Consider the following 27,344-nt stretch of genomic DNA (forward strand, 5'->3'; position numbering starts at 1 on the left):
CTGGAAATGAACTACTCCTTTATTATGAGCAGTTGATTAACCTGTTTGTACAGGTAGAATGAGGTTACAATGTGCAGTATTTTATTATTATTCTTTGAGCTTCTGAGAAAATACAACATAGGTTTTGTTGCATTTGTTATAAGTTGTCTCAGTTGGTTTGTTTGCTAACACAAACACATTAATAGACCTGTTTATCAAGTAGACTGTCTGTAAAAAAAAAAAAAGAAAAAGAAAAAAAAAGAAAACAAACACAGGCTTTTAAATGATTATGATCATTGAACTGCATAGGACCAGCAATATGCAAAATAAAATTCCTGATTCGAAATTGATCATTTGGTGAATGCATAAATAAGAGAAAGTGTGATTTATGGTATTTGTTGATTTGCTGTGATGCTTTAAAACATTATTACTTTTTTTGTGGAAAAAGGTTTCTAAATGTCTCTTGAGAGGTGATGGATTCATGCTCTCATTGTACAATAATTCACTGGACTGAACACAAACCTTTTATCCTTCCTGTAAGTGAAACCATATATAATGTAGTCTGATTCCAATGTTCTTTTATTTTGGATAGTTATTTTTTTTTCCTGTGGTTTTCAGGGATGAGAGCATGTCATGCAACCTGAAGAATCTGAATAACTTGCCTGGTTCTACCAAGTGACAGATGAATTTGCATCCAAAACAACAAACATTGAAAGTATTTTTCTCCTCCATTTAAGAAAAGTTTAGAAACTTTTTACTGTGCAAACTTATGGCCAATTATATGGTTAGTTAGATTTTATTATTTTAATATTAAATTTTTTTCCCCCTGCTATCTGCGACTGTCATGGAACAGATCTGCAACTGATTTTAGGGAGGAAAGCAGTGAATTTCTGCATTGGCAGCATAAGCTGTGCTACTCTGTAAATCATGAAATATACCGTACGTGCCCCTGTCCTAACTGGTAAAACTCTTGCTGCATGTCTACGCAGGTTTAGAGGTTGTGAAAGCATTGGTTTGTGGCAAAGCTGTGATGTTTTAGCCAGTTGCTCAGAGTTACTGTAAATGGTACGGAACAGATTAGCCTAATTGTATTTAGTAAAACCTAACCTAATCTAATGAATTAGACTTCTGTTCTTTACTGACAAGATGCACATTAAATATTGGTTGATATTTATCATGCATCCCTAACAACAACAATAATACAATTTATAATACGATATAATTTATTTCATCTGTGTTTTAATTTAAACGGTACATTTCTGTTGTACAGCACTTTGTTTGACAAAAAATAAAATACAAGGCTTATCACAAAGATTTTTTGTCCAAAAAATCCTCTATTTGGTGATGCCATTGTGATTATTTAACAGCTTTCGTAACTGTAATGTGATACTTGTGATAGCCAATGAGAGCGTGCAGGCGTCACCTACTGGATGTTGCATGCTTGGATTCAGCTGAAACTTGGCAGTCGTAAACATACCATGAAAGTGGAGTATTGAGAAAAATCACTCATATTTTCTTTTCTACTTTGTTTTTCACTGTAAAACAGAATGCGCTTCGGGAGAGCCGGCTGACAACATTGATTGTCCTCCATTAGGTTTTGTTATCAAGTCACGTTTGATTTTTGCGAGTCTCCGTGAGGTCTCGTGTCACTGTGATCGTTCCAACCATAGATATGTATAGGTAGATTCCTCACTAGCGACTGTTTCTATGGGCCGCTATACTTAAGCCATCTGCCATATTGAAATGTATGCATCTGCGCTGTAACGGTAGTTATACACATGTATGCATAATATATATTTAGAAGACTTCAGAAGATGCTTTTGCTAAAATAACACAATACAATGTGAGGGAAACAGGTCAATTTAGCTCAAAGGGAATCATTTAAGATTTTATTGGGAATTTGGAGAGAATCACTGTTTTACGGCTGATCATTGAGTCGGCCAGTGATTTACTGAAGCGAATAACATAAACTCTGTAATGGATATTAAAATCCAAAATATAGTGAAAACACTATTAATTAGCACAGTAACAAGATTGGCAGTTTAAGACATTAACTTGTAAGCACAAAACACAAGATACTTCTCATTTCAAATATAAATAAGGCTTTATTGGATAAATCTAAGACATATAATCTAATGTAACACATGAACACAAGCATTCACACGTTCATACAAGTTGCAGGGAGAAAGTGAGGAAAGAATGATTTTAAGAGAATGAAAATGTGAAATCCCACGTTTAAAGCAATATGTGCAATTTCATAGAGCTGAACAACCGTCAATTACTTAATTAACCCTTGAATTGAGTTTATATTAAATGCACCAGTTCAGAATCTGGAGGTACTTGCGTTGCTTGTTTAGGGGGTCCCCTTTGTTGTCATTTTTACCGAAAAGGGGATTTCCAGAGGTTGCAGATTGGCTGGAACAACCCTCTAAGGACACCATGGCAATTACATTTTTTTGTTTACTGGCCAGACTGATTTGCTTCGCCCACTACCGGAAAACCTGCCAGTTCTTAAAAGCTGAAGAATTCCAAAGGAACGCCGTTATTTTGACATGAAAATACAACAAAGAATATCATTTACATGTAGCGCGTCATTTCTCTCTCTCTCTCTGCATGTGTGTGAAACAAAGCGATGGTGAGTCGTGCGTCTTCACACTAGAGTTTACTATACGTCAAATACATGTGCGGTGCACAGTCCTTCAGTTGAACTGAAAGACAGGACATCGCTTAATGGAGAGTGAAACTCTGAAGCGCTTAATCAAATTGTTCGGCGAGTGAAAATGTATATGTGCTCAAGTTATAATTAGCCTCCAATTCACACACTGGTGAGTAAAATCTGAGAATTTATTAGCCATTGGCTAATATTAAACATGACTTAGTAGCCCAGAGTGAAGATTTAGTCGCATATGCGAGTGATTTACTCGCAATGTAGAGGGTTGTGGAAGTTCAGTAGTCGCTGAAGTGACGTCTTGGGAAGCCAATGGTTGGGTGTTGGCTGAAGATGTGGAGTTGTTGGCTGGTTGAAGTTCCCAAAAGGTGTCTTAACCAATTAAATATTGTCTTTGCTGATGTTTAAATCATTTAAAATGAGAGTGTAAGTGTGCTCACCCCATTTTTGTTTGTAAGAAAAAATTTGATTAGATTTCATATCGCAATATATATCGCAGAAAAATAAAATATTGCAATGTAATTTTTTCCCAATATCGTTCAGCCCTACTTGCAGAGTATAATTTTGGACATGATTCCTATAACAAGAATATGATACATTTGACAAAAAATTGATGGTCAGAAACACTTCCAGAAAGAAGATTCAGACACACACATACAAAACATGAATATGAACCCTTAAGCAATTCAATAAGTAAGACATACACAATAAGTAATTAGAAACATGATAGTCAAATGTGTGGGTTACATATATGATATGGAGTTAACCAATGGACTGATGATCATTTATAAGTCTTTTTAAGTTAATTTTAGTGCATCTAAAAGACAAGACAGTTTCTGTGCCATTCTTTGAACATAAGGACATGTTCTGTGGAGACCAAAGGTTAAAAGGTCCCCTTAACTCTAGAACTACCAAGGCAGTCATTTTGATCATTTTTAAATTTTGAAATGTAATAACTTTGTTGAAATAAAACCCTAGTTGTGCAAATCCATGTTCATTATCAGCTTGGATTTGCACAGCTTGTCAGTTAACAACGGCTCTGTGTAGTAACAGCTGGTCTATGTGAAATCACGCACCTGATGGTATTTACCGCTGATTAGAGAACCGGCTTTTTTTAGAGAACTGACTAGATGTGCATTAATCATCATCCGATATATATCGTGCACCCCTATATTATACATTTAATTTCATAAAATTATAAACAGCATGTTCTAGATCAAAGTATAACTGAAAGGACATGATGGAGCTGTTTTTGTTGTTCACCATTTACACGAATCCCCGTGTTATCGAGTCTTTAAAACTTTCAAGTTTACAAAAGCTTACTCCTGCGTATCTGCAGCTGCAGAAATTATGTAGTTACGCTGACGTAAAGCACAAGTTTGGGGCATGAAACAGGCATAAGATTATGTACATGGGACTGGGCAGGTGCGTTAATTTTCGTAAAAAGGTTTGAGTATTTTTTTCCCATAACTAGTTTAAATTAGATTAATGCATTAAATTGACAGCCCTAATATATATATTCAGTAAGTCTAAAGGCAAAATATCTCACAAGAATTTAGAGTAACATACAGTATGTAAAACTTTTTTAAAACTTTGAAACATACAGTAGCTGAAAACTGCCTTACACTCAATGCTGAAACCTCAAGTCATGTCACTCGGTGGCCATCTTTGAAATTCCTCTCAGGCATTCAAGTGCAGCTCCTATCTCTTTGGATGGGGAAACATCAAATTGTTCGGAGCAAAATATTTATTATGGTTATGGGCGTTTCATTTCTGACATGTATTGTGTACAGAAAGACCAAATCACAACAGACTTGGCCAGTTGACCAATCAGAGCAGAGTAGGCTTATGGAAGGGAGGAGTTTACAGACCTTAAAGGGTTAGCTCACCCAAAAATGAAAATTAGGCTGTATCTTACCCACCCCAATGGCATCCTAGGTGTATATGAATTTCTGCTTTCAGACGAATCCAGTCGGAGTTATATAAAAAATTGAGTCCTTTTTTAAAACTAGTCCAATCAAGTTCAGTGAGGTAAATATTGCGTTAGTGGGGTCGAGTCAACCCAGAAAGTTGAAAAACATCCTGTGGCAACAGGAAAAAGTATCTCAATTACGTGGGGAAAATGTGAATTTGGCAAGACTTGTGCAGTGCACATCATATGGAAGTTTACCTGGAGTAGGGATATGCTGGTGTCAAATGTTCATGTTGCAATGAATTTCTAATGCTTTTATCAAGGTATACAGTATTATCACAGTACTGAAATTTAGTTTAAAAAAGTGCTCATAATACAGTATAACAGGTTCTTATAACAAAAATAACTGAATATTTAAATACAATAAAGCAATATAGAAAAATATATAAAGTTGAAAGTTTTACACAGATTAAAGTGCAAAAGAACTACAGTATAAAGACCAGTAGGTATCACTTTACAATAAGACCTCATTAGTTAACCTTAGTTAATGCATTAACATTCACAATGTGCAATAGCTACATTTGCTACAGAAGTTATTAATCTTTGTTAAAAAATACAAGTCTTAATTCATGTTAGCTCATTAAATAACACATTTGCAACTTTCGATTTTAACAACGTGTTATTAAATATTGGAATACCTTAGATTAATGAATGTTCAGAAGAATTTTTCATTGGCAGTTTATGTTAACTAATGAATTAACTAATGTTAACTAATGAAGCCCTAAGGTAAAGTATGAATGAACAGTAATGAATCAAAACACTTTCAAATAATATCTAGGGCAGGGGTCACCAATCTCGGTCCTGGAGGGCCGCTGTCCTGCAGAGTTTAGCTCCAACCCTAATTAAACACACCTGAACCAGCTAATCAAGATCTCACTAGGCATACTGACTTTCAAACAGGTGTGTTGGAGCTAAACCAGGGGTGCCCAACCCTGCTCCTGGCGATTGACTGTCCTGCAAAGTTTAGCTCCAATCCTAATCAAACACACCTGAAGCAACTAATCAAGGTATTTAGGCTCACTTAAAAATTAAAGGCAGGTGTGTTTGATTAGGGTTGGAGCCAAACTTTGCAGGACAGTCGATCGCCCGGAGCAGGGTTGGGCACCCCTGAGCTAAACTCTGCAGGACAGCGGCCCTCCAGTACCGAGATTGGTGACCACTGATCTAGGACAGGGCTGTACGCTTAGCTTTTTCACTAGGAAAAAATTTAGGAGCACAGAAAAAAATTTAGGAGCACTACTAAATTTCATAAATAACACAATTTTATTATTTTACACTCAAATCACGTACACAGTAACACATGTGCACTAATACATATAAACACAGTGCCATCATAAGGCCTACTGTAACCCTCAATTAAACACAGAGAACACCCCTGTCCCACATCTTTTTGTAGTCAAGTCGCCTGGCACGCTTGGCTGAGTTCATCCAGCGGTCCACTGCAGGACTTGGATCATAGTCCTCAAGACTGGGCCCCTCCAGGGTGATCCTCATGAGGTCTTCGGTGGTGGAGACTGCAAGGCTGCTTCTTTTGGTGCTCTTTATGCGGTTCTGTGCAGAGAAGCCCCTTTCGCACTGGGCAGCCGAAATGGGCAACACTAGCATCAGCTGCACCAACTCCAGTATGTTCTAGGGGGATTAAGATAGGCCTTACTTATCTCATCTTTAACCACCAATAATAGGAGAAGGGCACTGCAGCATGCAAATACTCAGCAGTGTTTGCTTACCTTGTAATCCTCCCTGTATGGCTCCTTGGTCAGCATGGTCTCCCACAGGCCACTGTAGGACTTGTCCTTGAAAGTTTGACTGACCAAGATCTTCAGTCCCTGCCACTCATCCTCAACAGCTGCCAGGTCACACCCTGATCTGTAGAGATTTAACAGAGGAAGTTAGCAAATACCCAGGCATCATTGTTCACATCACATCACAGCAGTGCAAAATACATTCTTACCTCTCAAGAGGCTCTCTGAAATGCCTCACCAGGTCTGCCACATCACCATCACCGAAGGTCAGAAGGCTGCCCTGATCATCTGGCCATGTGTCATGATTGAAGACTCTGAAGGCCTGCACCGGGGTCTTGACTTCAGCGTCATCATTCAGGAGCCCACCAAACCTGGCTTTTAGCTCAGTCACACCAATAGTGATAGCTGCCTCCGAATTTCCTGCCTGCTTTTGGCCTTTACAGTATTTACAAAACATGAGGTTGTCCTCAAATTCCAACCAGGAGAAGAGCTTGATCCAGTCGGCTTTAAATTTGTAAACCTTGCTAGCACTACCGGTGCTAGCTAGGCTAACTGTTGGCATCTCCTCCGGCTCGACGGAGTCAACATCGTCAGTCCCAGATTCCACTTCTCCCACATTTCTCTCACCGATGTCCGCTCTGTCAGCGGTTTCGCTTTGCTTTTTTAGGAAATACGAGTCAATTCTCTTCATTGTACACGGTCAGTTAATTTTCCTTCAACGTTCGAGTTGAGCGGGCTACGACTGTCACACCGATATCGCTCCGCTCAACTCCACCGCATCGTCGGACTCCGCAGTGGCATGGAGAAACTAGTCCTCCTCTCGTACACACGTACACACACACACACACACACACACACACACACACACACACACACACACACACACACACACACACTCGCCGCAGGGCGACGTCACCGCATCTCATCACATGAGTTCTGTGTTTTGCAGGTGTGAAAAAGAAGTTGTAGGACAGTGCTTGTCCATTTTTTATACAGAGATGCGCGAGAATTGTGGGCTACTCTACTTTGATACACATAGTATGGATTTAGTTTAGGAGCAAAATGCGAATGAAAGGGTTGAAATCCGTAGTCGCACCGGTGCTCCCTTTTTATTTTTTCTACTCGCACAAACTATTTTTAGGCGCATATGCGAGTGAAATGCTCGCACTGTACAGCCCTGTAGGACATGTTGTAGTCCAGATTAGAATGAAAAAAAAGTTTGAAAAAAAATAGCCTATTAAGTCTAAATATTTAAGTATTTGGCACTGTAATGAGCACCATAGCAAATCCACAAAATCTGAATTGCTATTTAAATCTATTTAAATAGCATACAGCGGTGTTTTGCATTTTGACCAATTGATGGGAAAATTATTCTTAAAATGCATTCCAAATTTGTAATAATTTGTAATATATAATTATTCACAGTATTTAGAAGTGCCCATGATAACAATATCGTGCACACTCATTACCATGATATATCACATTACAGAATACCGGCACATGTATGACCTGGAGGATATTAAGTAAGTGATTATGAGTTTATTTATAGTGTGATCTGCTTCAGAAGCCAGCGAAATTATGCACAGGCAATATGAAAAAATTAAAACAAGGATGTGACAAAAGCAAGCAGAACTTTTGAACTTTTATGATACGAGCCCTCATGTTTTGCTTGTAGAGTTGTCAATATAATACACAAACCTTTCACTACTGTTTTGATGATTTTGGCTATGTAAAATCTTTGAAGTGTCTCCTGTCAGCTCAGAATTATGACGAATGTCGATCTAGAGTGATGTAAAAGCTGCATTGAAATCCAACATGGCCGTTCACACTGCGGTTGCATTGCAAAACATCCAACATGGATCGGATTTAGTACCACATGTGGAATTGGCAGAAATTAAAATTGAAAAGATCAGATTCCATGCAGTTTGTGCTGTTCACTCTGTCATGACAAAAACAGACATGCAGGGTGACATAGCCTTTGATCTTTCAAGCTGTTTAATGCCACACAGTGTTGCATGCATCAGTCCAAAAAAGGTTAAATAAAAAGCGCCCATCCATAAAAAGTGTCTCACACTGATCCGGGGGGTAAACAAAGGCCTCCTGTGGTGAATAAATACATTTTTGTTAAAAAAATATCCATATTCAAAACATAAAAAGCACTTTTATCTAGCTTGCACTCACTGTTGTAAACGGAAGCAGTTCCGGGCGGAATAGATATAGAGAGCATATATATATATATATATATATATATATATATATATATATATATATATATATATATATATTAGGGGTGTAACGATTCGTTTTCTTGATGCATCGATTACAAACCTTGTCGATTCATATGCATCGATCTTGAAACATGATTTTAGTAATCGATTCAAAATGCTAAGAATCGAATGAATCCCGATTTCTATAACGATTCAATGCTTTCAAAATGTATACACATTAAATTACTACACGCATGAATTAATGGAGACCTTGAAGAGTGTTCATGAATCGTGCCTCTTATCTGTCCTTCACGCGCTCCACTGTTTACCGCCTGAGTGAGACTGTCACAGGATTGCGCTCGCGCTCCGTTCTCTCTGACGCAGCTGACGTGTGATCTATAGGACTCGTGGCCAGTAATGCTAACGTGAAGTAGTTTTACTTTTCTGTAGATTGTCAATGGCTCTCTGCATCTTACCGACGGAGTTACCGGAGCCGTCGACAGCTGTGTTTATTGCATGGACGGAGCAGAAATGTAAGTGTCTAAATCATACGCACAGATCCATTGAATGATAAATGTTCAATGCGGATGAACCGAATATACGAAGGAAACTTTTAAAATTAACCACAGCATTAACAACGACCTTGAAATAAGAGCGCGAGATTTATCTGATAATATGCATGAAAGTAGCGTTTGTTTCATTAGCAAACAGACATCTGGCACGTTTTCACTCAGAATCATTCGCTGATGGAGAGGAAAAGTTAAATAGAGATGAAGACGTTTTCACACTGAAAGAGAAGCGATCTCGCTCTCATAGACGTGCCAGGCTATATCTGCAGCTAAACTGAATAAAAGCAGAATGAACTGATGAAACTAAAAAAAACCCACAAACAATTTATGAATGATGCAGTGCTAATTGACATTTATTACGGTACAGAAACTATAAAGTATATTTTCTACCTTATTCTGTGCAGAAAATTTTAATAATTGCTAATTAAATGTAGCCTAGTATATAAAACAATCATAAAATTGCCATTAGGAAAAAAATATCGATTACAAATGATTGATTATTGTCCAGCAGTGTATTTGATTTACTACAGCTATTCCTAGTAAAAAAAAAAAAAATAATAATAATAATTATTATTATTATTATATAGGCTACATACATAAAATGATTGTATTTGACATTTCTGTCACTTCTGAAATTATGGTTACGCCCCTGGTGTGACAAAATGTTAGCTTATACATAATAGTCTTTAAGCTCTTTTTTAAAAACTTGGCTTACATACATTTTTACGTATGCCATGTCGCATCATTAAACTAGCATTTAACAATGGACAAAAGTTTTTTTTTTTTTTTCTAACCTATGGTTCTCTAACCATAAATTCTACTGTAATTTGCCCCCTGACTAAGCATTTAAAGAATTTAGTAGAAGCATTTAAATAATCCCTTGAATGCACTTAAAGAATGCAGAATCGAATCGTTATAATCGAATCGAATTTAATTGTGAATCGAATCGAATTGAATCGTTCTAAATTTGCAAAAATCGTTCTTGAATCGAATCGAAAACCTATGAATCGTAATCGAATCGAATCACTGCCTTGCCAAAGATTCACAGCCCATATATATATATATATATATATATATATATATATATATATATATATATATATATATATATATAAAGAGAGAGAGACAGAGAGAGAGAGAGAGAGAGATTTGTTATGAAAAGTGAAAAAAAGTGACGTGACATTCAGCCAAGTATGGTGACCCATACTCAGAATTTGTGCTCTGCATTTAACCTATCCAAAGTGTGCACACACAGCAGTGAACACACACACACACACACACACACACACACACACACACACACACTGTGAACACACACACTGTGAACACACACCCAGGGCAGTGGGCAGCCATTTATGCTGCAGCGCCCGGGGAGCAGTTGGGGGTTCGGTGCCTTGCTCAAGGGCACCTTTGTCATGGTATTGCCGGCCCGAGACTACATCCCCACTACTTTTCATAAACCATTTACAAAAGTTACTAAAACAACAACATAATCCACATAGTCTAAATGTGTAAATTCAGACAGCAGTGAAATACGATTGTCAGTCTTGTTTGGAGTACTAAACATGGTTATCTTGTGCATAATTTGGCTATGCAAGAGAATGTTACTTTCCATAAGTTCCAGTTTATTTGCTTTATGCTATATTAACAGAACAGTGGACAGCTAGTCATTTATCATGCCTTTGCTCCTGACATCTTTCATACATTTAAACTTTGATTATACAAACTATTTCTAACATGGCAGAAAATGGATGTGAGTGGGACAAAAGTGTTTGGGCAGTGGACAGCTAGTTAGATTAAACAGACACTACCCGAGCTATTCTTGTCTGCTGTATCATGTACAAAACAATTTGATGCTGACTTTTGCAATGTGATGGACAGTTACAAAAACTGATTGTGTTGAGATATGCTTATAGTTAGACTTGTCACGATAATAAATTTTGCTGGACGATAAATTGTCCAAGAAATTATCGCGATAAACGATAATATTGTCGTTCTAAGACCAGTTCCAACTAATATAATGATAAATGGCATAATAACGCAGGTACACCTTTTCAAAGATCCATAAACTTTTATTTTATTTTATGGCAGTTTCAGAGCAAGAAATATCAACATGTTGACTTTGTGTGGCTTAAAATTAATTTATTTTGTATGTTATATTATGTGTATATGCTAGTTAGGGATGCTCATATTGACCATTTACCCGTAACCGAAAGTAAACATGGTTACCGATGAAGGTGAATACCATGGTTGACCGATGAAGGAGCTCGATGAAGGGGCCGTTCACATATCACGTCTTTTTTTTGTGCTCAAGTTACAGCAAGGGTTTTTCGGTGGTGGAAATCCATTACTTAAATTTCCTTGAAACGGATATTGCTGCTGATGGATGCTTAGCAATGACAGATGGCTCAGAAGGGCAACTGCCCGAGCGCTTTGGAGCGCGTGTGTGTGTGTGTGTGTGAACTCACTGGGCGAGTTGACACACGCAACCACACACCTACAGATATATTTAGCCGAGCAAGCCAAATGAAGCGAGCGAAAAGTAGGCCCATTTCGACAGAAAGGGCAACAAAGTTATTTTCAAAATATGATACGCAGTATTCAAATAAAGTATCACTGTATCACTTGCGATGCAAACATCCACAAGCAAATGAAAGGCGCTTCTCAAAGCTGGCCACTCTTGCGAGACGTTATCTCTGTATTCCCAGGACATCTGTGCCATCGGAGAGTGTGTTTTCTCCGCGGGATGTCCACAGGCTGCGCTCCAGACAAACTTCACATCATGACATGACATGCTACATTATTTAAATAAAAATTTAAAAAAATTATCGCGGCCGAAAATCATACAGTATAAAATTGGTGTAACCATTAACAATGATGCTTAGCCATTCAGAGGTTTAGAAGTAAGCAAAATAACCCAGAGATCTATCCTTACTCATGAGTAAAAAATAACACTTCAAGAGTGATAAATTTTCAAGAGTCATAAATTCTAAAATGCACACAGTTATATATATGTACTATGAGCAACATAAAATATGAATATACATAGAAAACTCAGATTTTGAAATTTAAATTTAACATTGAAGCAACAATTCAAATTAATCTTAAAAGAAAGGTCTTTATATTTATAACCACTGTCTATATCTCATTTCTGTGAGCACCAAATAGAAGTGTACAGAGATGAGAGCTGTTGACGAATTCTTTCTCTGCTATTCACTGTCGCTTAGCAAAATAGTCTTTTGTGTGTGCCACCAAATCATATTTTAATGTAATGGCAGCGTCGTATCGTAGTCATATGCTCTATTATGGCTCTCGCGGTACTTTGATGTCAAACACCAATCGTTCTGCCCAGCGCCGATGCATCTCAAACAAGGCTACTGAGAGCTGAGGATATGGTAATAAACACCTGTCAGTTAATAGCAGTGGGCGGGGCTACCACGATATGATGTCATAAACCGCTCGTTTTTTGAGGCTGGTTTGGATTTATGAAGATTAAAAAAAAAAAAAAGACTGGATGGATTTTTATTATTCTGAGACGGCTCTGTACACACAATTCCAACACACATTTCTGTCCAAACGCCTTGTAAAAGTGGATTTTGCATAATAAGTGCCCTTTAAGATTGATTTGGCTTATTTCAAATGTTAAATCTAAACTTGGAAATCGGAGTATGCTTTGTTGATTCTTATGTTGTTCATAAAAGGGTGTACAGTTTATTCATTTTTGCTTGGGTTTCATCCAAAGTCAATCAAGGCTGTCTACAAAACAATAAATCTTTTGGATTTAATTTAGAATGGACTGCAGAAGCACTGATTGTACCAAAAACAAGAAGACTTTATATATCATCCCTGTTTCAGTGCCGCTGATTTCTTGTATGGATAGATGGATAGAGCTTTGAGGTGATCTTGCTTCCTTCTAAATCTCTGAATAGCTAAGCACCAGCATATGTTGTTATGCCATTCTTATATGTTATGTATGTAAGCAATAAGGTATGGTGTACTCGAGTATCTTATGTCTTTTATAAAACAGTTACCACACAATAAATCAACCGAAAATGTATGTATTGAAATGTTACTTTTTTAAAGCAAGTTTGTTAATTGCTGTCCTTCCTCTAAAAATTGTTCCTTACAGCAACAGTAAATGGCAAGAGAATGTTCCGAACATGTCTCATCTAATGGAGCTTAAATAAAAACAGATAATAGGAGCTCTCATCATCCGCTGTGTCATTCTTTTTAACACGATATATGATAATTTCTCACACACATACATCTGCTTTTCTCTCAACATGAGAAAATGTCTCTTTTCCGTTTTTTAGTTTTAAAACAGACCGATTTGCGGTACAGCATGAGTTTGCAAGCGTAATTACAGTGTAAACTGATGGGACATACAGAATCATACCTGAAACAGAAAACTAATAAATACAGTAATATTACCTCCTCACTTTGGAAACTGCAGGCTTCCACACAGACGCACACATATCAACACATCTCTGCATGAGAAGTGTTTATTAGATGAGGGGGAAGGGCAGGAGCTCAAAATTATGATTCATTACGTTTATATAGCGCTTTATCTAAGCGCTCTACATTGTAAGGGGGGTATCTACTCATCCACCACCAGTGTGCAGCATCCACCTGCATGATGTGATGGCAGTCTGAGTGCGCCAGAACGCCAATCACACACCAGCTTATTGGTGGAGAGGAGACAGAGTGATGAAGCCAATCAGCAGATATGGGGATTGTTTGGAGGTCACGATGATCAGAGGCCAATGGGTGAATTTGGCCAGAATTTGGGAATTTAATGACCACAGAGAGTCAGGATCTCGGTTTAATATTTCATCTAAACGAAATTGCTTTTTGACTGTCACTGGGGTGTTAGGACCCACTCAGACCACAGGGTAAGCACCCCCTACTGTCCTCACTAACACCTCTTCCAGCAGCAACCTAGTGTAGTTTTCCCAGGATGTCTCCAACCAGGTGCTGATCAGGCTCAACCCTGCTTAGCTTCAGTGGGCAACCAGTCTTGGACTGCAGGGCGATATGGTTGCTATTCATGTGAAAGCTGCAACATAACACCAGCAGGGGTCACTTCTACTTCATTACATAAATAACAGTTAAATAAATAACAGTTAATTCTGCAGAAAAACATAATAAATGAAACAGTTTTGATGCTATATTATTGATTGCTTATGTTGCTAAGGGTGTTGCTCAGTGATACACAGAACTGTTGGTGAACAGTCATAGCCACGCTTCATTGTGAATAAAACACAGCTGCTGACCAATCAGAATCCAGGAAATAACTGTTTTATAAGTGTTCATACATGTTACCGCCAATGATTATGAAAATGCGAGATGAAACGATTTTTACACCCAATTTTTGCCCTCTTTCCAGCTGTGCGTTTTTGTTCCTCCATAAAAGCCCAGTTTCCTGTGTAATAGGCTGTTGAATAATTTAGACTTGCATAAAAAACTTTAAGGACTGTTTGTTCTATTTGCATCTTTTTTTTTTCTATTGTATTTGTCCTTTGCCTTTTTATTACTGTGAATTTTTGAGGATTTTTCTTTTTGGTGTTGAATTTTTTTTTATTTTGAAACTACTATTAGTTACCCTAGTATTCTGCTGTCGTATTGCGAATTGTGAACTTTCTCTAAAATGTAGATGTCATATAGCAACCTTATTTACAGAAAAGATTTATTTGATATATATCACTGTTTTAACATAAATCACTTTAACATTTAATCGGGTTAAATAATCGTGATCACAATATTGACCAAAATAATAGTGATTATGATTTTTGCCATAATCGAGCAACCCTAGTTTTTATGCTTTCATATGTATCATTTTTTATCTGTCAAGATGATTCATACTTAAAGTGGACAAGGCATTTGGTTGTTCAACTCCTAAACACCAACTTGTTTGTTTGTTTGTTTTTTTAATGCAAAGAAAATGATCCACAATCAGGTTTGTTCTTCCTAGGTTGGGTTCCTTGCCTTAGAGTAACCTTGTCATCCAATGGCATATGGTAGACTTCATGACCACTGAAGACCCTTGTGTCTAGTCTTCTATGGAGCCTGACCAGGAAATTACTCAGTGGCTGACCAGTCTGCACCTGCCCCAATATGCCTCCAGCTTCGCCAGGGCTGGCTACCATTGCTTTAAAGACCTTAGGAACCTAACGGAGGAGAAGCTCCTTGAAGTGGACAATGTTCCCACAGGACACCGGCGGAGGATCCTAAGCAGCCTAGAGACCCTAATGGTGGAAGTGGATGGAGGTAAAGGTTCTATAAAAGTACCCGTGAGGAGAAAGCCAATCCCAAGACCTAGACAAGTGTTTCCCAAGGCTAAGAAGAAAGGCATACCTTGTCAGCATTCTCAGGGCAGTACCATCCAGATGACAAGGCAAACTCCTCTTTCAGGGACAAGTGTTACATGTTACACTGTTTCCTCCAGCTCTAACTCCACCTCTGAGCATGACAGCACGGAATCACTGGAGAACTTTTCAGAAGAACCCATTCCAAAGGAGAATCATGCCATTCCCTCAGAAGGAGCTTCTGTAGGGTTTCAGGGAGAAATGGTAGAAAATGAAATATATGAGCAGTGTACCTTCATTAAAGAACCTTCTGAGCAGAAGTCTACCCTCTCCTTTAAGCTACGAAACAGGCCCGTTCCAGAGATCCCTGAGCATCCCTTCAAACCTCCTTATGACTGGTGAGATTTTTTTTTAAGTCTAGGTTGAATATTTTTGGTTGCTGAGTGCTGACACAACAACGCACAGGCATGGTATAACAACGCCAACATATGTAATAAGTAGAAGTGTGACAAGACACTTAACTCACAAAATGAGATGATAAATGATATTGGGTTCATGAGAACAAGGTAAGACAATATTTTAAGACTTTTTTTCATGTCTCAACATCTTTTGATGATCCTGGATCAACATTATTGTCTAAAAATATAGACAATCCCATCCCTACCCCTAAACCTAACCCTACCCATAATTTATTCCTAAAATCAGTGGGAAATGATAGATGATAAACAAGGGTGTAGAAGCACCTATCCCTGAATGTAAGCCTAAAACATATTTCTTGAAAAGTAATATCTTAATTCTGATTGGCTGATTGGAACGTTGTTTAGGATAAACACGGATTTTGATTCAGGAACATGTTGTACTTGGTGAAAACATGCTAGCCGGGGGGAATTTCTAAAAGTAATTTTCAGATGCAATGAAAAAAAAGTGGAATAAACACAAAAAACGAAATGTTAATGAAATAATCTATACATGTACAATTTAATAACATATAGTCTAGTTTGATATATTAATTAGGTGTTCGTCAAATAATTGCATTTGGTCATAGATTCCTGTGTTTACAGCTTTGTAAAATAACCTACTGAAAGCTATGTATGTTTGCTGTATAGTCCTATAGCTAAAAATATTAAAATTACAGACACACAGTAACATTTTAAGTTACAGAAAGGAATGTAGGCCTAGTAATTGATGTCATAAATACACAAGGCGTATTTTTGTTTCATACTATCCATCGTACATCCTATATATATATATATATATATATATATATTTTTTTTTTTTTTGTAAAAATAAACGTTTTGTGTAAGTTGCATTTTCAGAAATAATAACGGCAGGCCTAATAATGTTATAATATACCAACATTATGAACACTATTGGCAAGACTTCCCTACGAGGTTTCTTTTCTCAATACTCCTCAGCGCTGAAAGTGAACACTCAATGCTGATTGGCTAATTAATTAATTTTTTTTACCATCGGGGAGACGAGTGCTCAGCTGTACCCTGGCTTCCCCCTCTCCTTCTTTATCATTTAGCGGTTGTAATTACATCAGCAGATTTGACACATTCGTGATAGAAAAAGTGGTGCTTTTCAACTTCAGTAACGTTACGGCATTACAGCTGTGAAATTACAAACAAAAAATAAACTTTCTAAAACATGAATTGTACATTTTATTAACATTAAATCGACCTCATTTTCACATCAAAATTTTGGGGGAAGTTGTGTCTTTCCTGCCTTCCTCGACGAGCCACCACTGGTCCTAATTTGGGTGCCAATGAACGGGATTGTAAAACGTTGTATGTTTTTAAAAAAATGTATTCATTCAATCAGAAATGCACAAAAATTTCACACTTTTCTCCTTACAAATTTGTGTCCAGGAATGTGGCAGCAAACAACAACAATGACCATCTCTCAAGGTCTGAGGGACACGTCTGCCCCACAGGCAGTAAGAAAGGTAGACTACTTTTCACTTTATTTCACATCAAGGTTTATATATTTTGTTGTGATTTGTGATCCTGTTCAAATAAATGGGATCCAGTCTCTCAATGGTATTTGCTTTTATCTTCTCATTCATGCTTGAGGACAAGCCTATTTTGACAAACTTGCATCAACTTGCTTATGTGTGTGTGTGTCTTTGAATCTACTTTTGGTTTCGAAATGTTCCATTGTGTCCCTGTTCTGAACATGTTGCAGTATTCATGATGCATCCATGTGGTACTGCTGTGCTGCATACAAAAAGTATTCTTATAAATTCATAAAATTACGGTTGAACCACTGATGTGACATGGACTATTGGACTATATGAATATATGACTATGGGCGTTGCTGTCTATGCAGAGTCAGAATGCTATCAGATTTTTTCAAATATATCTTCATGTGTGTTCTGAAGGGTGAGTAATAATTAATGACAGAATTTTTAGTATTTGGTTGAACTATTCTTTGAAATAAGAAACCAAGCTTAGGTGTAAAAGTGGTTTAATAATGCCTATACCTACTAGCCTAGATCTACAACCAAATTCTATTCTAACTCTCTGAAGACTAAAATGTAATAGAAAGCTACACGGTAGATTAAGTTTTGGAGGAAGAGTTTTAACTGTAGAGTGAGAACAGAGAATTTGTTTGCATGTATGATCAGAAATTTACACAATTGTCCTGAAACAGGTTCTTGCAGAAGAAGAAAACAGGGCAGAGAGAGAGAAAAATAGAGCGAGCTTATCATCTGTAGTTAGAAGGTCAACTCTCGATAATGATAAATGATGACAGTGATCTGAAATGACACCTTTGCTACTGGGTTAAGATGCGACACAATAAAGTACAGTTCTATCATAGAAAACATAGTGGGATCTAGATCAATCTATCTTTTATCTAGTGGGGGGCCCTGTCTATTAGCTGTATATCTATGTGTGTTTCTGTCCGGAGGGAAAAGTCTGGAAGTCACGCTCCCCTTACTGTCTCCACAGAGATATGGTGGTCATTTGTCACCTTGACAGCCAGTCACCCAAGCTGCTCCCTCTTTGGTACATTTTCCAAGCTGGCTACGCTAAAGGACAATGTGTGGGATCTCATTTTATGCTTGTTCTTTTCTCTCTCTTGCCTCGTTCTTTGTCTTACACTTTCTCCTTTGCCCTCCTCCCACAATCAAACCACAAAACCACAAAACCACAACCTGCATTGTCATAATGATTCATTCATGTTGTGTTAATTACAGCACCACTGGAAAGGACCTTGTCCCCCATTGCCCCATATGGAGAGCTTTTTCTGTTTGATTCAGCAGAAATAGAAACGGTGAGTGTATACAAAACCTGCCTGTGCTGGAATTTGTTATGGAAAATATAAAGTAACATGATTTACAATGACCTCACATGTAGAGCATGAGTTCCAGTTTCAGTAAGGCCATTTTCACACCTGGAGCATTTGCTTTTAGAGCCTGTCACACTTTCTCCCCTACTTCGGTTTATTTAGCCATATATGAACATGGCAATTGTGCTGGGATCCGCACCAAAATAATTGGTCTGAGGTCGCCGTAACAAGGTGGTCTCGGCCCAGTTGAAAGCAAACTCTGGAGTGCTTTGCTTGTGATAAAAGAGCAGTCTGACCCAACATACCAATGAACCAAACTGGGTCATCTGTGTCATAATTCATAATTGAAAATATGTTAAGTGAAAACCAGCAGTGTCTAAATCTGTAGGTGAGCACATTACTTATTGCACTTCAAAACCAAAGGAAAATCTTAAAATGTAATTTTGTTAAAGTCTCACTTTTGTTAAAATGGCCCAACAAAGCTTTGATTCCTACTCTTACTAAGAAATGATGTATATGTAACATTAGGGTTCACTTTGAAATGTTGCCTTGTGAAAGCTAAACAAACCAAGAAGATATGGCAATGTTCAACAGTGCATTAAGACACTCATAGGGTGAATGGTATTTGAAAACATATTTTGGAAAATAGGCTTGCTTATAGTTTCATCTTGATTGTATTTGTTTTTCAGGATATGTCCAGTCAAGGAGTAAGAGAGAACCTGGAAGAACAGAAGTTAAGGTGAACAGTTTGCTGAACTTCAGTGTCCTTTGGCCTGTTTTTTTAAGTAAAAGTGAAGTGACATGTGGCCAAGTATGGTGTCCCTTTCTCGGAATTTGTGCTCTGCATTTAAACCATTCAAGTGCACACACACCTGGAGCAGTGGGCAGCTAACCGGGGAGCAGTTGGGGGTTCAGTGCCTTGCTCAAGGGCACCTCCATCCTGGTACTGAGGGTAGAAGAGAGCACTGGTTATTTACTCCCCACACCTACAATCCCTGCCAACCTAATTCTAAAATCATAAACTTATATCTGAAGTCCCCTAATTCTTGTTAATTTCTGTGATTTTAACATGGTTTGTAGATTTTCATATGCCCACTGTGTTACTCAGAGAATCTCTGTGGACAGCATTGTGTTGTGTCGGATACGATGACCAGGTGTAATCAGCACCTTTGGTGTGAACTAATTTTAAATAATGAAAATGTTCATTATCAAACATTCGTACCTTTTGGGTAAACTATCACTTTAATGTTCTTCAGGAACATTGTGCCTCTCACTAAATATGGTCATAATTTCAAAGAACGTAAAGCAATGAAAATTAATTGGTTACTCGCCTAATCATTGTAAATGTTATCATTTTGCCCTTTCCTTATGCCATCTTAACAAATTAATTTTTTTTTTTTTTTTTTTTTTTTTTTTTTTTTTAGAAACAAGCAGACACAAATAACAAGAAGCAAGACAATAACTCAAAATAACAAGAAGCAACACCTTTCCAAGCAACATTTTGTCGATGATGATGATGATGATGATGATTACTCCACTGTACAAGAATCCACACTTAGTCATCGCTTGGCTAATGAATGCTCTTTTAAACATCCTACACCATCTCCTCTTCTCTCGAGCACTGGACCATCAGCTTTGGCCCAGCCACATTTAGATGTGAATGACATATACAGTATGCCACAAGAAGACCTACCAGGCCTAATGAGAGCAAACCTTCTTTCTCAAACAGAAGTTTCCATTTCTCCTTATGCCTGCTTCTATGGGACCCGCACTGCAGCCACCAAAGCAGGCTGGCTAGACAAACTCTCCCCTCAAGGGTAAGGACCATGCAGAACATTTATTTTTTTAAGGATTCTTGAGAATGCTGTAAGTCAAGTACTAATGCACATATTAAAGTATCAATGTTAAGGAATAGTTCAACCCAAAATGTTGTTCTCTATAAACTGTTATTTTATATATGTAGCACAGAAAGTGCATGTCATGCAGCTCTTTGCCATTGTTCATATGATCTTGTGACCATGAACGTAGTCTGCATGACTCTGCATTTCAGTTCTTCTGAAGCCACACAACATACTTTAGTGAGAATACCGCAGTGAGCTGACTGTGAAGTGCCCAAACCTTTGGAGCTTGAATACACTGTAATGGTCATGACACAATATATATATTTTACATTTAGCAGCAATGATTTAGCAACAATGATCACATGCTGAGTCAGTTAACACATCGAGTCTTTATTTGCAAATTGTCCTTGTTAAAATTATTCTAAATTTGTCATTAAAATATACATGATTGCATTGATATGAAGGTACCACAGCAGTTTCTTTTTTTTTTTTTTTTTCATTTAGATGTTACAGCTTAGATTTAAAAAATTTTAAAAATCCTCCTTGTTCAAAAGTTTGGGGTCAGTGAGATATTTTTTTTTTAAAAAGAAAGAAACCGAAAAAAGAAATTAATACCTTTATTAAGCTAGGATGCATTAAAATGATCACAGGTATGTACTGTATGATGCTAACATTGTTAGAAATGGTCATAAATGTCATAAATGGTGTTCTTTTGAACTTTTTATACATCAAAAGAATCTTGAAAAAAATGTATGATGGTTTCTACAAAAATATTATGCAGAACAACTGTCTTCAACATTGATAATAATAGGAAATGTTTCTTGAGCACCAACTGAGACTGAAGACTGTAGTAAAGCCTGCTGAAGATTCAGCTTTGCATCAAAGGAAAACATTTCATTTTAAAATATATAGCAAACAATGCTTTGAAATTGTAGTAATATTTTACAGTATTACAGTTTTTACTGTATTTTTGATCAAATAAGTACAGTCTTGATGGGCATAAGAGACTTCTGTCAAAAACACACAAATCTTGCTGACCCTTATGAATCATTTTTTAAAGCAAGTGTACAATGCATCAGCAGAGACGGGCAAAAAAACTTAACAGCGTTTTTCACACTTTATTTTGGTGTTCATTTCCACACATGCTAAAACAAAGCTAAAAAAGGCCTTCTGTTTTATTATTTTTTTCTCTTCCTCTTTGCACTTGATGCTTTATTTTGCTTGTTGACAAACCACAATGTCAGTTGCATGGTAGCACTGGCTAAATTTCTTCATTTTGTTTCAAATGGCCCTGATAATAAACCCTCAATGATAATTATTTTATTGTTCTGACATGAATGATGATGTGTTTTGACTTTTGTCAATATGAGACTTTGCTTTGTACTTGTAGGAACTGTGTCTTTCAGAGAAGATGGGTGAAGCTTGAAGGAGGAAATCTCACTTACTACAACAGCGATAAGGTGTGACACTTACCAACACACACACAAACATTTGCAGATTCTCACACACAACAGGGCTCTGCCATGTCATGTTCTTGTTTCAGCTTGAATGGGGAGAGCAAAGACAAAAAATGGTCAGCTTTAAACTCAGTTTGTACAATCAGTTTAAAGTATCTCAGAGCATCCAAACTGCTGCAAATGCCTCTCTTAATTTCCACTTCCAGTGGGATAAACTTCCAGAGCTGTCGAAAGTCACTCACTCTTTTTGCAGATATAGTATTATCGCAGTAGGACAGAAAAGGCACTGGATGCAGGAACGGGGTGATATTATCAGTGTAAAACAGTGGGGGCAGAGGACGCTCTAATAGAGATGGAGGAGGGGGCATTAGGTGAACCTGCGTGTACCGTGCTGTTATCTTTCTTTTAGTCCTTCAAGCCTAATCAAAAGAGGAGCATCAGCGGAGCTGCCTGTTCTAGCGTTCAAACACACCAGTTTCTCTCTCTCCTACTCTTTAAAGTGTAGTTGATCCTTCAGAAATCATTCTAATATGCTGTTTGCTTCTTGAGTAACATTTCTTATTATCAATGTAAATTTTTTTTTTGTCAAGATTCTTTGTTAAATATTACGTACCAAAGAACAGCATTTATGTCTTTATATATGTTTTTACTGCCACTTGATCAATTGAGTGCCTCCTTGCTGATTCAAAATAAATAAATAAATAATTTATTTAAAAAATTGTATTGCCCCGGCCTAAACTTTTGAATAGTAATGCATATGTAAATGGTCTTGCCTAGAGATTCAAGTGAGTCAGAACTTTCTAGTGCATGGGTGGCTGGGTGTTTGGTTGGTGGTTAAAGTAGTGCCCAATGCAGCGATCGTTTACGTACCGAGTAGCGGACTGCAAACGCGTCCTGTGTGAAAACACATCAAGTCCGTGCTGCACCACATACGTAACGCTTTATTCAGACACCTTCAACATTTCTCACATTATTACAGTTTTGCTATATATCAAATTATATCTGGTGTCTGAATAATAAATTATTTTTGAATAAAATTTTTTGGTTTGACTGTTAAAACTACGAAGTAATTCAGTCAAGAACAGTGAGTGATTTTCTTTCATTTTCTTGGATTAACATTACAGCAGCCAGTAGCTAAATTAGGCGCGGTCACTTTAAGAGACGATGAACGCTGGATTGTTCATGTTTGTGTCCACCCTTAGTAGCTGGATAAAAAGAAAAAAGGAATGTATACATTTATTAATATTGCTTTACCTTTTTGTATATTCCATTAATAAAAATAATAATAAAAAAAAAAAAAAAAAGAGACGATGAACGCATCCAATATAATACACATCCCATTTTTTTTCCTCTTAACTTTCACTTAAGAAATAACAGTTTTTTCGAGCATAATTTCCAAGGTGGATATTTTGACATATTTTGTATGTATTTGTCGGCACAAGAGCAAAAATAAGCAAATTCGATGTTCAAGTGTTTTGAGACTCCTTTCTCTGCGTGAGCCCTGAACACCAGAACACAGCGAGTACTGAATTGGGCTCTTTCACATCTTTTTGTTTGTTCAAACCACGATTTGTATTTGTTCGTTCATGTGCAGGAGAGACTTCGAGGAGAACTTCGCAGAAGAGAGCTCGGTTCAGTGTCGCTGTCCGTGATACGCGGCTCTCTCTCTCTCGTGCGCACCGAATACAGCGCGCGAGTAACCAGCTACTCTGTTCAGCTTTTCCGCGTCTTGTGTTTGGATGCTTTAATGTTTAAATCGACAAGCGGCAAGGCTTAAAAACACGTGAAAAAGATAAGCTCTCGTGACGATGCGCAGCAGTGGCCCGTCAACTGTCCTGAGCATCTTTTTAGGCTGGCCTCAGCCAGTCAGTTATATAAGATATCAAGGTGAAAGTCATCATACCTTGCTTAGTATAGACCCAGCTCCCAACCCAACTTTGAGAATAGATTAACGGCGATATTTTTTTAATCGCCCGATAAGAGTCTCACGTTAATGCAGCACGTTAACACCGATAACAGCCCACCACTAATATATATATATATATATATATATATATATATATATATATATATATATATATACTTTGTTTAAAAAAATCATACCTTTATGCAAATCCTTTCCAGATAACACACAAAGTACCAGTTATGTGATTTATTGGTACTTTAGGTATATGTCACACGTTGTATACTCATAGTTTCTTTTGCACTTTAGTAAAATTATATAGGCTACAGCGTATGCCGCATTTGCGCATGCAATTGAAGATACTGAATCGGGACAGCACATTTTTGTCAGGTGTCAACAGCTTTCACACACTTCTTTCAAAATAAAAGTCTTGTATCAGAAAAACATTTCGAATTATGTTTTTTGTTGTTGATGTTTTTTCTTTGACTGTAAGGCAATATAGCACATTTCATACACAATGATAATTCAAAGTGCTTTACACAAAATAAAATAAAATAATAATAATCAAAAAATAATCACAACATTAAAACAAGGAATTTTAAAACTTTTAAAATGATTTCAAAATTGACTGAATTTAAAACTGATGTAAAAAATTATTATACATAAAATATGGTGCAATCCGTTTGGACATTGCACAGTGCTCATTCAATAAATGCACAGCGAAACAGATGAGTTTTAAGTCTGCATTTAAATGTGACTAATGTTTTAGCACATCTGCTCTCTTCTGGAAGCTGATTCCAACTGCGGGCGGCATAACCACTAAAAGCAGATTCCCCTTGTTTTGTATGAACCCTTAGTATTTCTAACTGACTCGATCCAAATGATCTGAGTGCTCTGTTAGGTTTATGTTCCGTGAACATATCTGCTATGTGTTTAGGTCCTAGGCCATTGAGTGATTTATAAAAGAGTAAAAGTATTTTAAAATCGTTCCTAAATATAACTGGATCCAGTGCAAGGACCTGATGACTGGTGTGATATGCTCAGAAACTCAGCGATCCAGTCAGAACGGTCTTGTGTCCCACATGTTGAGAAACACTGTCATATAACGTTTGCGGGAGTGGGCAGGACAAAAAATCAGTAATGGTCAGACATTAAGCGGGAGCGGAATCAAGAAAACAGTCCCGCGCAGGGGTCTAATACAAATACACAATGAATGGCGACTGTAGAAAGCAAAAGCCGATACCCGGACATTTTGGGCCATTTAGAAATCCTGGCAGGACACATTTTTAAGTCCAAAAAAAAAGAAAAAAAGAAGACATGTCCAGGAAAAAGAGGATGTATGGTCACCATATCTTAATTTAGGAATTTAGGAGTAATATTTTTCATTGTCACTCTCCACTCCCATCACATTTAAGAGGCTGCTTGCAAATTGGGATCTTATGATTTAGACTATTTGTCATTCAGCATTTAGCGGTAAGTGTTTTTAGCCAGCACTAGGACCAGCTCCCTGGATTCTCTCTTCTTCTAAATAAAGGCATGCTCTTCTGTGATGGCATCATCCATCAGGAATTAATGGTGAATTTTGCTTTTGTGAATCGATGTTCTATTTGAGTGGTGGCCACCATGAGGCTCTGCTATGGTGTTTTGAGCGGTTGCCAGGACATTGAAAAGTTGGTCCTCTGAGCAGTTTTTAATGCATTTATGTTTGTTTGCTTGGTGTTTGCTTACTGGTTCCTTCTATACATTAAAAATAACTGAATTTCCTTTTACAAGCATCAATAATCAAGAATACTAGGGAGAGTTTCAAAGAAAGTCTCCTTAAATGTATTGTCCTCAGCATGTATTGTCTCTCTAATTGAAATGGTTAATCTCAATCACTGCTCGCTTCTTGACATCCAATAATGATGTCATTAATCAGAGACCTTCTTAAGCGTGGGAGAGAAGCAAGCACCATGCTCCCACTGGTTCTCTGTAGGACCCTCGGGGACGATGAGGCATGGTCTCTCCCCAAACTTACCTGATGTTTCATCAACCTTGTGACCATGTCTGTAATGTCTGGGGATACAACTAACACTTTCATGAGTTTTAACTTGTATGTGTGAGTGAGAGAGCTTTAGAGTGTCACCTGTAGGTTGGCAGAGTGTGTGGAGATGTTTGGGTTGGGATCAGTTACCTAGTTTCTGAAGTACAACTGTGTGGAAAATCCAGGAAAGCTCAAAAGTCCTCTGGGAGCATCAGTGGAAAGCTTTCTCACCACCCACTTGTGGGTTTTGATGATTGTAGTCCATCCAGCTTAAGGCAAAAGTGAGCTTCCCATGATCTGCAACTTATAGAGTACTGTAATGTTCTTTTTTTTTAAGGTTTTTAAAAGCAGTGTCTTATGCTCACCAAGGCTCTTTATTTCATTTAAAATACAGTTAAACAGTAACAGTGTGAAATATTACAATTTAAATGAACTGTTTTTTACTTTATATATTTTAAATGTAACTGCATTTCAGCAGCCATTGCTCCAATCTTCAGTATAACGATTAAGAAATCAAAAATTATATATTTTTTTTCAGCAAGGACAAAATTCATTTATCAAAAATGACAGCAAGGAATTACAATCATATGCTGTTCTTTTAAACTTTTTATTGATCAAAGAATTCTGCATCATGTTTTCCATAACAATATTGAGCAGCAAAAATGGTTTTCAGCATTAATGACCATAAGAACCAGTATTAATAATTGACCACCAATAATAATTGATAACTGAGAATCAAATCAGCATATCAGAATGATATCTCAAAGATCATGTGACAATGAAGACTGGAATATTACATCACAGTAATACATTTTTTTTTTTAAATATTAAAATAGAAAACGGCTTCTTGCAAACACATTAAGAAAATCTTTTTTTTTTTTGACTTTGCTGGTAGTGTATGGCAGCAGATCTTCTAGAATACTACATTCAGCTGTGTGCTTTGGGCTAGTGTAGGAGGTTCAAAAAATAATTTTGAAGTTTACTGCACGCAGTACATTTACAAGTTATTTTCCACACTCAAGTGCACTAGCGGCCCTTGGCCAGGTGGAGTCCCCATGGCTCCACTGCAGAACTAACTCAGTGCTGGTAAAAACAAAAGCAAATGGCATTTCTGGGTCTCTCTGAGCGAATTAAGACTTTATCAGTCAGTGCCTTAAACTTTGTAGCACATTTGGCTGTATGTGGTTATGAACATCAAAGTTCATAAGCCCATATAGAACAACTGCTGTGAGAGTGACACATCATCACAGATTTGCACAAGCCATACAAATAAATCCTGCTATACATTTTTTTTTTTTTTTGTGCAGCGTACATCTTTGTTATATGTGTGTTTGTATAAGCACACACCAGAATACTTAAACCATCTCTAAACTCTTAATGGATG

The 27,344-nt window shown here is 37.3% G+C and overlaps 1 protein-coding gene across 1 annotated transcript in view; it reads left to right on the top strand.

Moving 5' to 3' along the window:
* The first annotated feature begins 425 nt into the window (after positions 1-425).
* Positions 426-27,344, top strand: part of LOC132109154 (arf-GAP with Rho-GAP domain, ANK repeat and PH domain-containing protein 2-like) — a 97,722-nt gene continuing 70,803 nt past the window's right edge. The window contains exons 1-7 of the mRNA XM_059515294.1: positions 426-515; positions 15,109-15,840; positions 17,314-17,390; positions 18,645-18,721; positions 19,426-19,475; positions 20,161-20,553; positions 21,968-22,037. Of these exons, the coding sequence (XP_059371277.1) occupies positions 15,197-15,840; positions 17,314-17,390; positions 18,645-18,721; positions 19,426-19,475; positions 20,161-20,553; positions 21,968-22,037 (1,311 nt within the window). The 5' untranslated portion in view covers positions 426-515; positions 15,109-15,196. The remainder of the gene's footprint in view (positions 516-15,108; positions 15,841-17,313; positions 17,391-18,644; positions 18,722-19,425; positions 19,476-20,160; positions 20,554-21,967; positions 22,038-27,344) is intronic.

This window comes from Carassius carassius, chromosome 2 (assembly GCF_963082965.1).
Source record: "Carassius carassius chromosome 2, fCarCar2.1, whole genome shotgun sequence".
NCBI lineage: Eukaryota > Metazoa > Chordata > Actinopteri > Cypriniformes > Cyprinidae > Carassius > Carassius carassius.